The 13,020-nt window shown below is 41.2% G+C and overlaps 1 protein-coding gene and 1 long non-coding RNA gene across 6 annotated transcripts in view; one reads left to right on the top strand and one right to left on the bottom strand.

Moving 5' to 3' along the window:
* The window catches only part of NPAS3 (neuronal PAS domain protein 3), a 616,070-nt gene extending 613,956 nt beyond the window's left edge, over positions 1-2,114 (bottom strand). For all 3 annotated transcript variants that reach the window (XM_066998071.1, XM_066998070.1, XM_066998069.1), the window contains exon 1: positions 1,960-2,114. In XM_066998071.1, coding sequence (XP_066854172.1) covers positions 1,960-2,114 — 155 coding nt within the window. The remainder of the gene's footprint in view (positions 1-1,959) is intronic.
* Positions 2,082-11,762, top strand: LOC106031744 (uncharacterized). Of its 3 annotated transcripts, none has more exons than XR_010831856.1 (4): positions 2,082-2,218; positions 4,802-4,911; positions 5,771-5,867; positions 8,658-11,762. It is a non-coding gene; the product is annotated as an uncharacterized lncRNA (long non-coding RNA). The 3 variants fall into 3 exon arrangements; XR_010831855.1 differs by having other exon boundaries at positions 2,097-2,234; XR_010831854.1 differs by lacking the exon at positions 4,802-4,911 and having other exon boundaries at positions 2,102-2,234.
* The last annotated feature ends 1,258 nt before the right edge of the window (positions 11,763-13,020 follow it).

Genomic DNA, 13,020 nt, shown 5'->3' on the forward strand with positions numbered 1-13,020 from the left:
GCTCGAATTCAAAATCGTTCAAAGGAAAGAGCGCTGTGCTGCCTATAAGATACAGTTAATACTTGGAAGAAGTGCAAAAATGTTTCCCCTTGTTAGGTTAGTTTGCAAGACGTCCAGGCTGCTCTGGGTTCTTACCAGTCCGAGCGCTCGAGTATCTGCTAAGCAATATTTGGATTAGAGGTGTTGGGAGTTTGGGGAGAAGTGGTGCTTTCCTAACTTCTGCCTGATTACAGGCTGACATAATCAAACTATTAAAGGCGAGGTACTGAAAATTCGCATGCTGCCTTGTCTATATACTTCTGTTTAACTTAAAGTCTCCAGAGGTCTCTTTCATTTGTCTAAAAGCCAAACTGACATTTCTGACCCTTGACTTCCCCACTTCACAGACTAAACTATTGTGATTGCTGCCTGTACTTCCTCGTTAAAGTGTCCGTCAGTTTCCATTGTAATTTAAATATTTTATAAGTGACAAAAATCATACCGAAACCGTGAAAAGAAATCAACTTTAATCCATTCTTTATATCTCTCACAGTCAAGTTGGTTTAGATACGAAAGATTGGTGTGCTTGCTTGAGCAAAACGAGACTCGTGCTTAGTTTCGAATGGTCCTCAGCTGAGAAAGTGCTTGGGCATCATCAGGGATTATTTCAGGAGTATCAGCTTCCTATTTTTTTTTTCATTTAACAAAACCTACAAAAGTTACCAACAAACGTTTTCTGTCATGAGAATCAGATGGAAAATAGAGCTTGTGTTTTCCAAAACTACAGGAAGCAACTCAAAGTTGCTGAACAGCAAAATTATCTGAATCTGGCCTCTCAACCAATTGTTTGAAATATTACGTTAAAACTTTCTATGATTTTGCTTTTACATTATAGAGATGTTCAGTTCGGATACTTGTGATTATATCGCATTTTCCTCAGGATTTAATTTAATGCTATGTGGGAAAGCAAGATAGTTGGGACAGTGTCATTTTTATTGCATTTAGAGAAATGTAACTGTTTTGTTCCGATTTCAGCCTACATTTATTTATCTGTTGTCTGTCAGCTACTTTTTTTTTTTTTTTTTTTTTTTGAGGACTCGGCTTCGGTGCTAAGCTTATCATAGAGAAACCTACCAGAGCCAAACTTCAGGTTTTGCCTCGCAGAAGCACAAAGAAATGTCAGGTCATTAATTAAGCTTCGTGTTAGTATCAGCACGTATCGATGGATTGTTAGGGGGAATGGGGAAGGTCTTTAAACTTCATTATGACTTACTGCCAACTTTCTGCGCTTTGCTTCCTAAAGGCGCTCTCTGTGAATTTCCTGCATTTGCATTAGAATGCATTTAGGATGAAAAAATAACAGTGCTGAGTATACTTAGGGTTTCGTGCTATATTTCCCTGTAGTAACAGGTGACATGATAATACTATTAAACTACAATGTGGAATTGCAAGTGTGCAACCCCAAGTGAAAATTGTTCTCTTTCTTGGTTGAAAGCAAATTATCAATCAGCATACCTTGATCAATTATCCCCCTGGCTGCCACACACTGGGATTTGCACAAGGCATTGACATTGAGAAATTCCTCTTTAGAAAGGATGAGCGGACGGGATCCCAAACTTTGCAGCAGCCAAGCTAAGCTGCCGGGGTCTCACTTTTTTTTTTTTTTCACCGCTATTGTTGCTTTCCAGCTCATCCAAGACAAAACTAGGAGATTGTGTTTACTTCTCAGTGCATTTTAAAAGATGCTGTATTAAAAAAAATAAGGGGGGAAAAAAGAAAAGAAAAAACCCTCCCCTCCGACCAAGCTCCCCCCCCCCCCAGCAATCACAGAGCAAGGAGAGATTTTAAAATATATATATATATATATATATATATAAGGGGAAGGGGGGGGGGGGGAACAAAGAAACACAAAAGCACAAAGAAAAAGCAAGTGAGGGAGCCTCGGGAAGAGCCGCACACCCCTCTCCCCTCGGTGCTCACCGTTGTTGGTAGGAGGTGATGCCCTGGACGTTTTGCGGGTTGCCGTTGGCCGCGGCGCCGGCTCGCCCCATGCCCGGCGCCGCCGGCACCCCCCCGGCCGCCCCGCCGGCCGCCGCCGTCACCTGCACGCTGAAATCCGGGAAGATCCTGATCATCCCCGCGGCTCAGCACCCGGAGACTGTCGGCGAAGAGGTGCAGCAGCGGCGACTCTCCCTCCGGCGGCTGCAGCAGCAGAGCCAGGCACGCTGCAATCCCATTAGTGAGTGGCGGCCACTGTGAGTGAGGAAGGGCGCTTTGATGTGAGCTGCCGGGCTGAGAGCGAGAGGAGTTTGGGGGGGCTCGGGGTGGGGGGGGGGGGGGGGATTTCACCGAATTGCAGGCACGCAACGCGCGAGGGTTTGGGGGGGGGGGGGAGGGGGAATATCGGAGCTACAAAAAAAAAAAAAAAAAAAAGAAAAGAAAAAGGTATGTCTAATACCACTGAAGCTGTAGATATAAGAGAAAAATCCAAGCTGAGGAGGGACGGGGAGGAGAGAGGGGGGCGCAATTACTTTAGCGGTGCAGTGAAAATGATGAGCAGCAAATGTTGCCTTTTTTCCCTCCTCCTTCCCGTCCCTCCACCCCCCACCCTCCACCCAAAATGCGAGTCTTAGAGGATTTCTCTGTCTCAATGAAGTAATAATAAAGGCGGCTGACCACAGTCTGGGCTAGCGCCAACTGCGCGGGGGGGAGGGGGAGGAATATCCCTGCTCCCAGAGTCCTGAGGAGAGGAGGAAGAGCGGAGGATTGTTGCAGCACAAGTTTTTGCTCTTGGTAACTTGCTTTTGCTTTTGCTCCCCTCCCCAGCTCCCACCCCCCCCGCCCCCCCCTCCCCTTCCTTTCTTTCTTTCTTTTCTTTCTATGAAGGGACGGTTTTCGCCAGCGAGGAAACGCGCCGCTTTTGTGCAATGGCAGAGTTTGTGCCCTATTATAGGGAGCTGACTCTCCTCCCCTCCTAGTGTGCAGCAATGTTATTGCTAGTCAAACTTGTAAGGTGTGCGCTGTGCGTGCCCGCGCCGAGCCCTGCTGCCGCTCCGACACAGCAATTACACCGCCGGGGGCTGCGCAAAACCCCGCGGCACATCCGCCCCCCCCCCCCCCCCCCCCGGACCCCCCCTCCTCACGCCCCGTGCTCGCAGCGCCGAGCCCGCCGGCTCGTCCCCAGCCGCCCCCGCTCCTTTGTGCCGCTGGGGACTGCCCGCAGCCCCCCCGCATCGCGCCCGGCCGCGTTTATGTCCGTCCCCCCAACGTTGTCCTCCCCCCTTTTCTCCTCTCCCCCTCCGCCGAGCGCTCGCCCCCCCCCCCCCGGTCCCCCCACTTCTGGCCACCCCTCGCGGCCGCGCTCCGCGCCCCGTCCCGCCGCCCGGGGCGAGGACCCTTCCCAGGGGAAGGGGGGCAGCAAGGGGTGGGGGGGGGCGAACAGGGGGACCCCCTCCCGTGGGAGGGTCCCACCAAACCTCCCGGCGCTCCCGAGGGCCGGACCCGGAGCTAAAAGCTTGGCCGGGGCGGGCGCGGGGAGAGAAGCGGGCTCCCCGCCAGCGGGGCGAGGGGCCCGGGGGAGCCGGCAGCCGGTGCACCTTGCACGGGCAGCGGCCGCGCCGCCGCCTGCCTTCGGGGGAAGCCGCGGCTCCCGCAGGAGCCGCGTGGGACAGGAGGCAGAGCCTGGGTGGTGCCTGGGCGGCTGCAGCGGCGTCTCCGGGGGGAACGCACGTCCCAGGCTGCCCCGCCGCCCCAAAGGCGTTGCAACCTTTGCTTCCGTAAATCGAAGCTGTCACCTGGTCGTCTCCCCTTTTCCCGTGCAAGCCTGTGCCTCTTGCAATCACAGCTTGGCTCCTAATCTGACGAGATCCCCTTATCTTGACTTTTCTTTCCGTTCCTGTTCCAAACCAAATTAAGACACACCAACTTTATGTTAAAACAGAGACTGCATTCAAATCCTTTGTATTAAATAGCATCTGTGTTTGCATTCTGTTTTAATACAAAATGCTTTGGATTGCAGCTAATACCAGGAGATATGAAACTGGTTAGTCCCCACATGTTGCACATAAAAAGAATTCATAATGAGCATCTGTGGGATGTGGAATGGATCCCATGAGTTAGCTGAAGACCTCATAACGTAAGAGCTGAGAAGCCTAAGTGAATTATGACTCTCTTTCCTCGCAAGTAGGATTAATTTTCTATCCCACTTATATTCATTATCTATCCTGTTTATACTATAGGGACATCAATTGTTTGAGTGTTAAATATGAAGACTTTACAGAAACGTGTAGGTTAGGTAGCTTGAAGAGAAGGGGGGGGGGATGTTGCTTGCTAGGAAAAAACATTATTCAAATTCCATGTTTAAAGAGCAATATTAGATAAAGCTGCTTTTTTTTTTTTTTTAATAACCTCAAATTCTGTACCTTTCTCTTACAACATATTTAAACTGTAAGGTTTACAAAGTACCTTCCATCTGCCTGTGGCCCTCCCAGTGATGTCAATAGAAATTTTGCATGCAGATGACGGCCCATGTATGGCCTTTAGAGAGCAGGTCAATAAATGGCTGGAGGAATAATTAAAGACTTCTGAGCTGCTCCTTTCCTTTTTCTTACAATATAGTACAAGACTGGCATGAATATAGGCTGGGCTACCACTCTAATTGGCTATGGAATAACACTGAAAGGAATTTAAATGTGGGCAGTAGCCATTTTCCAAATGATCAGTCCATTACAGTAGTTTTGTCTGTCAATGTATGGCCGGGCAGTAGAGTGGATGTAATCATGTCGAAGTCCCCATCCATTGACTGTCACTCTCTTCTCTACAGTGGCAACTCTGAGCAGATTTTCACGTAGCGAAGGGACAGCCCGGACAGAGAGCCTGCCTTTAGCCAAACTTGATTCAGCTTTGTCCCAGAAGTCATAGGTTTTCATCCATGTGAGCAAAACCAAAAACTCTCTTGCTATTCAAGATCTTTTATGACGATTGATTAGTATCTTAAAATAAGTGTTAACATAACTGAAAAAACAGTCTTCATAACAACAAGTAGCCCCATTGAGTCAGTGGAAATACTGACAAATAGTTTTGTAAGCTGTAAGACAAGCAGGATTCAAAAGGTAGGTTAGTGAATGGCTGTAGAATGCGTAAGTTCCTTCGTTCTCATAGCCCTGAAAAGATACCAAATAAAAAACATTACTTCATATCTGAAGAAAAGTCCATTTTGATTGCTCATATCTCCCCCCCCCCCCCCAATTAATCATGATAGCAAAACACAGAATTTCTGAAATTCATCTTACACCAATGAAAAAAACCATCATCAAGCTTATTCTCTGTGCCATATTAAATTGCTTGGACCCTATTCGCCACACATATCACCAGTGCTACAACATACCACAATGGATTAAAATGAATTCACTGCAGTGTGCTAGTGTGAACGAGATGAGAATCAAGCCATATATTTTTTAATGAATTTATTTCTCATTTTGCTCAGATTGTTGACATGTTCTGGTGTCTGGGTGACATACTTTTAGTTTAAATACCATATACTCTTGTAAGGTCCGCAAGTTACTTTAGTATTGATTGAACAAAGAAATGTTTTGATACAGTACTGCTATTTCATACAACATGCTCCAGATCTTCCTCTCTTAGGTGAAAGCATAGTAAAGATAAAAATTAAAAACATATGACTGTAATATAACAACATTTAATATTTATGCTTTACATATACCTATCTATCAGAATTATATATTATATCTTTATTCGCATTGTCAGTGTACTACTGTTCTTTTTTTCACAGGTGAAAAAATCTCTCTTCTCTGGAAATTCATTTCCATTTACTTAAATGGTTTGACTTTGAATTTTCATTATCTGCTGTTGGAAGGAGCCTGTGACAGGTATGAGAGAGAATGCTACAAAGCTTCATTGTATCATCTAATTTTTGCTTCACTTTAGTCAGATATCATTTAGGTAGAGAGTAAAATACTATACGTAGAACAGGATAAGATAGAACAAAACAGAACAGAAATAAAATAAAATGAAAATAGGATATATAATGAATTACAGTAGAAAAATGCCTTTATCTTGAAGTGACTTTTTTTTTCAGCTATACCGATTCCTCAGTAGTGAGAAAATTGAACTAATTTTATATAAAAGGAATATGTCATAACAGGATATGGCATTTATCTTCCTGAGATAGGGGTGACCTCATCATTCACAAGTGGCGTAGCTATGAATGAGTAATCAGCCTCCCCACCCATTAAGTGTAGATAAAGTCCACATCTTCTGTCTAAGTATTAAATATTCGATTTATTATTTTACAACGTGCCATCTCTACAAGTGTCCACTGACTGTTGCTTCAGTTGCTGCTACCAATATGTATTGTTAGTGGGAAGCAAAAGAAGCTCCTCAAAAGGACCTTGCATAATAGTGAATCAAAAGATGAGAAGTGAAAATAACAGAGGAGAAGAAAACAAAGGAAGATGGACCCGCAGGGGGAAAATATACGTGTATATATGTATGTATGTATGTAGGCAGGCAGAGCAGAGATGAGGAAACTCTCTAACTGACATATACTTTTTTGGCATCTAATATTCCAATAGTTTTATAACATACATGTAGTGAAAATATTTTTCATATTAGTACCTCACATATATCAGCTACCTCATATCTCAAGTTATATTGCTTAAGTTATTCCCAAAGAAATTTATATATGTATAATGCAAGAGAAATACATAGTTAGGAAAGAATTTCTTTTTACTATTTATCAGCAGCGCACATTAGAAAAGAGCTGCTGTTAAAAAAAAATAGTTTCTTCCTAGAACTGTATTAGATAACACAATTTTCTCCTTCAAATGATGTCACGTGCTGCATTTTGTTTTCATTCCTTTGTAAAAGCAATGAGTGCAGTTTGAAGAAAATATTTGGAGTTTAATTTTAAATCAAAAAGAACTGGCTGTGCATCCGTTTATAAGAAAAAACTCTAAATAGAACATGAAGTCAGGAAAAAGACCATCTAAACTTAAATAGGAAGTGTTCAAATATTTTCCATCTTTAGAATTCCTTGACATGTACTCGGGGCTGGAAAAGCAGACGAGGGAAATGTCTTTTCTGAAAGGTTGCACTGCGAGTGAAGGGCAAGATTAAGGTAGCCCCCTCCCCCCTATATTCAAAAGAAAAGCAAGTGGAGAGTAAGATAGAAAGAAAGTGCCTGGGGAAAGTAGCATCACTATCGAAATCATAAAAGATGTATAAGGACATCAGTGGAAGAACTAGAAAAACTATTAGAAGAATGCCCTACAGGGCTATCCCAATGGCTCAGCGATTAGCACACTGCACTGCCACTGGGAAAATACAGCTAAGGTTTGAGGCTAATCTTAGGATCTCACTCATTGGTACTGGCAGCTGAGAGCCTTACGAGGATGGTGAGTCCACGGTACAGGAGGACTGATACACAGTCTGAGTCTTCGTGCACACACCTATGTACCTACCCAGGCTCTGCTTTGACCACCAGAGCTGTTCCATGAAGGAGTATATTCCCCGCACCCTCTGTCATCAACTATCCTAATTCCCTCTCTGTGTGAAAGCAAAAGAGTACTTATGGCTTACCACAATCATAGAACCGTTTGGGTTGGAAGGGACCTTAAAGATCATCCGGTTCCAACCCCCCTGCCATGGGCAGGGACACCTCCCACCAGTCCAGGTTGCTCAAAGCCCCATCCAGCCTGGCCTTGAACACCTCCAGGGATGGGGCATCCACAGCTTCTCTGAGCAACCTGCTCCAGTGCCTCACCACCCTCATAGGAAATAGTTTCCTCCTAACATCTAATCCAAACCTACACCCTTTTAGTTTAAAGCCATTCCCCCGTTCTACCACTCCACCCCCTGGCAAAGAGTCCCTCTCACCTTTAAGACACTGGAAGGTCACTGTATGGTCTCCCTGGAGCCTTCTCTTCTCCAAGCTGAAAAACCCCAACTCCCTCAACTTGTCTTCACAGAAGAGGTGCTCTAGCCCCATGATCATCCTTGTAATGACCAAGGACAGCTAATTTTCCAAAGCTAGAACACTGGTACTAATGTAAATTTCTCCTATATTGTATCCTTCGCGCTGGCCCCAAATTTTACTGAATTAGTTCTCTCTTAGCACCAGAAGTTTCATGCAGTGTTGATCCCCCACAAACTTTCTGTCAGGTCCAGCAGAAAGTGGAGGGACAGACAGCTAGTTTTTCCAGACTCTACCTTTCTGCAGGGGGCATGTAATCCGCGGCATTCCTCCAGGCAGTTTTAGCACCCATGTATCCATTTCCCTCATCTTCAAGATCAGTGTTAGTCTTCCAAAGTAGAGTAATCTGCCACTTTGTTGGCATCAAATTGGGGTCATGGAGACCACAGCTAAATTGTGCTGCTTGCACCTCCACAAAAAACTGATTCATTCCACACAGTCTGATAAGAAGCTTAATTCAAGAAAGTTGAAAAAACAAATCATAAAGATATTTCCTTTTTTTTTTTTTCTTTTTTTATTATCTACAGGGCATCTACTAGCATCTTATCCTATGCCCTCACCACATTCAGAGTTTTGGTCCAGTAATTCCCTTTAGTCCTATTTGTCCATAAAATAAATAAAATTTATAAGGGACGCAGGAATAGTCAACTCAAATTCCTTTTTATTTATCTTTCTTTCTTTCCAGCCCATGTCAGTGTTCCTGAACCAAGATAATTTTCAGAAGTAGCTATCAGTGTTTCCTGGAAATATAGTAAGAAGATGCAGCTTAAGGTTTTTGACTCCCGGACAACCTTTTCTACATGTCCTACTTCTAATTCAGAAGGAGCAGAAGTCAAACATTCTATTTCTCTTAATTCCTTTTTGATGAACAAATCCCAGTCAATTACACATACAGAGGAAAAAAAAAAAAAGCACTGAGCTTTCTCTCAGAGTGCTTTCAGACAAGCCTGCTATAGTACAGGGTAGCCTCTTCTCCTTTAGCTACTAACAGCACTTTGCTGATTCATTCAGCAGTGAACATGAAACAAAAATTCACAAGACCATGCATACCCATTTCCTTCCTTATTTTCCAGGTTGGAAGTCCCAGCCAGCACTAAAACCAACACCGTAATAAGTGTGGTTCTCTTAGCAGCAGAGCAGTATCCAGCACAGTTTAAGGCTGTGCTAGATCCTTAAAGCCAAGCTTCTCCAAAGTTTTCTACTTTATAGTAACAGTATTATTTTTTCGTTCACCTAATACAACAGTGTTTCTGCATAGCATGGTCCCAGGTGGGCAGCCACACAAATCTGGGACTCTCCAAGCAGTTTCTGAAACATTAATTATATATGAGAGTCAGAAATAAATACTTTGATCAGTGATCTTAGTGTTTGTTTGTTCATTTTTTCAAAAAGAATCAACGTTTCTAAGAAAATGTGTGCCAGAGACCTGAATGCAGACTAGCCTCTGAAAATATACCCTTGTCTGGGTACAGGAATCTCTAAGAGGGTACCATTCTTATTTATAGTTACTATTCTGCAGTTTCAGTTCTTACTGTTCAGCTGATTGTCCAAATTCCTTCCTGCCTTCTTTTCTTAATCAAGAAATTCAAGTATTGAGCATACTTTCAGGAGACCTTCAAAGTTTAAACATCTCAAATCTCATTCCTTCCATTTCAGACTTCTCTTGGGTTAAAACCAAGCAAGCCAGCCTTTCTGTAGCAGTTATGCATGGTCTATCAGAAACCTTAGAGAGAGAGCTTTATTCCCTTCAAAGTTACACCTTCATCCACAGTATTTGCACTTCAGTCATTACTATCCATACAATTGCAACCACTGAGAAGAACAGAATAAAGCACTTAACCAAGTACCCTTGCTTTTCACTCTTCAGACTTGGGGTTTTCATTTCGACAAAAAAGGAAAGTGATCAGAGATAATTTTAGTCCATTTTGACAGGTAGGGTAGCTCAGAGACCGGTAATAAATTCTGCCAAATTCAAAACATGATGAACTTTAAGCGTCAGTTTCTTTTGTGTTTTGTTTGGTATTATTTTTTATTTGGTAATAAGTCTATTCACAACTTAAAAGTATACCTTTACTTATCAGAAAGTGGTTTGGACAGTAATTTCTGTTTGAATAAAATTGATGTCTTGATTGTATTCACCAGAATCATCCCCCAAAAAGCTCCTTAACATTTTTCTCTTGCATTTTTCACTTTTCACTGTTAGATATTTTTCCACTGTTAGCAACATAGGGGATGAAGAACTTCTGGACTCTGAAGGAAGTTGCCTACTCATCAGTATAATCTTTTTTAAAATGTTATGGAATTTAACCATTGTTCTCTGGTTACTCTTTTAAAGCAATATATCTTTAGCTGTAGTGCATATAACATGGGTAGACACGAATATACTTAAGAAAATAACTTCTTAGTTCAAAATCCATTGGGTAGGCTTTATTGTACATTTCTTGTTTTTATTGTAAGACTGTTACTCATTTGTCTTTATTCGACATCCAGTAATGTCTGTATTTGCTTTATCTTAAAAAAAAAAAGACATTTACTAGCCTCTCGATGGTATTGGTGAGTGAAAGTTAGCACTTGCTAAGGGTGTCACCTTTCATGTCTCCATAGCAGTGGACCTTATTCAGAAGAAAAAGCAAGAGAACCCCTTCAGCCAAATTATTATTTCTTCTGACATGGGTCTTTTATTCCAGGGAAAACCTCCTACAGGTTTTCAGGTTTATTTCATTTGATATAGATTTTAACTTTTCACTTTGGAAAAAGAACTATCAGAGTTCATATAAGTAGATGTTATAAAAATAGCAACAATATCTGCACAATGAAAGAGTTTTAGTTGCAACTTCTCAATTTCTGCAACAATTTTCTGGACAAATGGTTTTGTTTCAAAGCATGTAGTATCATGGGAAGTTTCATCATTAGTAATAACAGTAAAAATACTTCATTTAACTGGAATAAAAATCAAGATTTCTCCCTAAAATAATTAAATCATAAGCAGATAAGAACTATCATAAGGGTACACATAAAGGTACAATTCAGAAACCCAGGGGGGAATAGCCAGACCAGATAGCAGTAGTTCTTCAAAATCTCAAATTCAATAACTGAATTAATTAAAAACAGTTTATTTTGTCTTGAAAAATGTTGTTAACAGTCCATGGTATTTTCTGGTATCAATTCAATAACTTATTTTCTATATCTGGTCTTTCACTGTATGTCAAAGTACAACTCCATTTATCTACAATATACTGTAATCAATTACTGTTTCTGAAGGTGAACTTTTGATTCTAGTGAGTTTTACTGAACTCTTTTGAGCTTATGCAGAAATACAAGGGGTGAAGATCTGCATAATTAGGAAGACTCTATATGCAAAAGAATCTTGAATTAATAAAATGACTAAAGATGAATGTATCAAACACCTGAAGTAGAAAAAAACAAGGTTAAATTTTTTCTTGAATTCAATGTACATCCTACACTTTTATGGTATACATTAATACATGCACTTCAAAGTTTGCCTACCTGAAGATAGAAAGAGGAACTATTCAGCTTAAACAGAAGTAAAATTGTTAGCTTTCAGAATTCTCTTATTATGGGTTCCTACTATTTTATTAGCATTTTTTTTTTTTAATTTGCTTTTTAAGTGTGGGAGAGTCCATGGGTGGGAATAATCTAAAATTACTTAACTTTTTAATGTCTAAGATCTTCAAACCTATTGTTATAAGACATTGTGTTTGACATTGCAAATTGTTTTCCTTTCACTTATAAGTCCTACTATCTGTAATAAACTGTGTGCATAGTTTCATATGGTGCTAGTGGAATACACATGGCTGGAATTAAATTCTAGAGTTTAAAACAGCTGCTACCTTTCTTCACTGTTAGGATGGTCTTTGAAAACAAGCAGAATATCCCTTACTAGGGTTTTCTGGGAAATAAAAAATTTTGAATAGTAGTAATAATAAAGCACACCTTATACAGGCAAAAAAATCTAAATGAAATGTACCTTTACCAAACAATATTTCTTCAGATATGGACTGCATTTTGATATTATTTCATCACACACATATCATTCCATGACCTTAAAGTAAATAAAACAATTTTGGAAACAGGTGCCTAATGATTTGCATTGAGGTTCAGCTATGATGCTACAGGAAGACAAAGATTACTGCTAACCTTTCAAAAGAGGTCCAAAGTTGAATGCTCACTATCAAAATTGTGGACAAATTAGAATTCAATTCCTGCATCTCCTGTAACTTCACATAGAATTGTGTGAGGATCAGTATCTTTGGGAGTCAAACCACTGGAGTTCACAAATGAAGAGAAAGAAACCTAAATCAACCCAATACAGAAACCACTGTCTGAGATGGAATACACTGCCACAAAAAAAAAAAAAAAAAAGAAAGAAAGAAAAGAAAACAAACAAACAAAAAAACATGCACACAAGTGTGAAGGTTTCCAGAGGGTTTATGGTAGGAGAAGAGAAGCTGTAGAGAAGAAGATGAGTCAATGCCTTTTTCTTTCACCAAGCACTGAAGTTAATGCAAGTGTGCATCTATTATTTATTTGTTCAGAATTACTGTAAATGGTCTCTTGTGAAGAAATTACTCAGTCTGAAGATAATTATAGTTACACAGTCATTCAGGTGGATTAGTGCAGGCAAATGGAGAAGGCTCACCTCATCACTAACAGACACAAGGAGTACGTAGTGACTACTACAAACACTGGCTGATCTGAAGCATCCTAGCCTGAATAGCAGCAACACTATCTGCTCAGATAGCAGATGTGTATGCCATGCTTGAAGCTAATTATTTCTACAGGGTGACAGTATGATGGTGATTAAAAATATATATTAATATATATGGTATATTAGAAGTATAAATATATCTTCCCTGATTTATTTGGTCTGAGCTCATCTATAAATTGTCTGGCTTCTGAAGGAAAATGGCAAAATTGTCTTGCATGTAGAGGGATAGATTTCAAGTTAAATCAGTGGCTACAACAAAAATCTAGATGAATGACAGACTGAAGAGCTCAAACAACGCACATTGCAATACACAAATAAC

This window comes from Anser cygnoides, chromosome 5, assembly GCF_040182565.1.
Source record: "Anser cygnoides isolate HZ-2024a breed goose chromosome 5, Taihu_goose_T2T_genome, whole genome shotgun sequence".
Classification (NCBI taxonomy): Eukaryota; Metazoa; Chordata; class Aves; order Anseriformes; family Anatidae; genus Anser; species Anser cygnoides.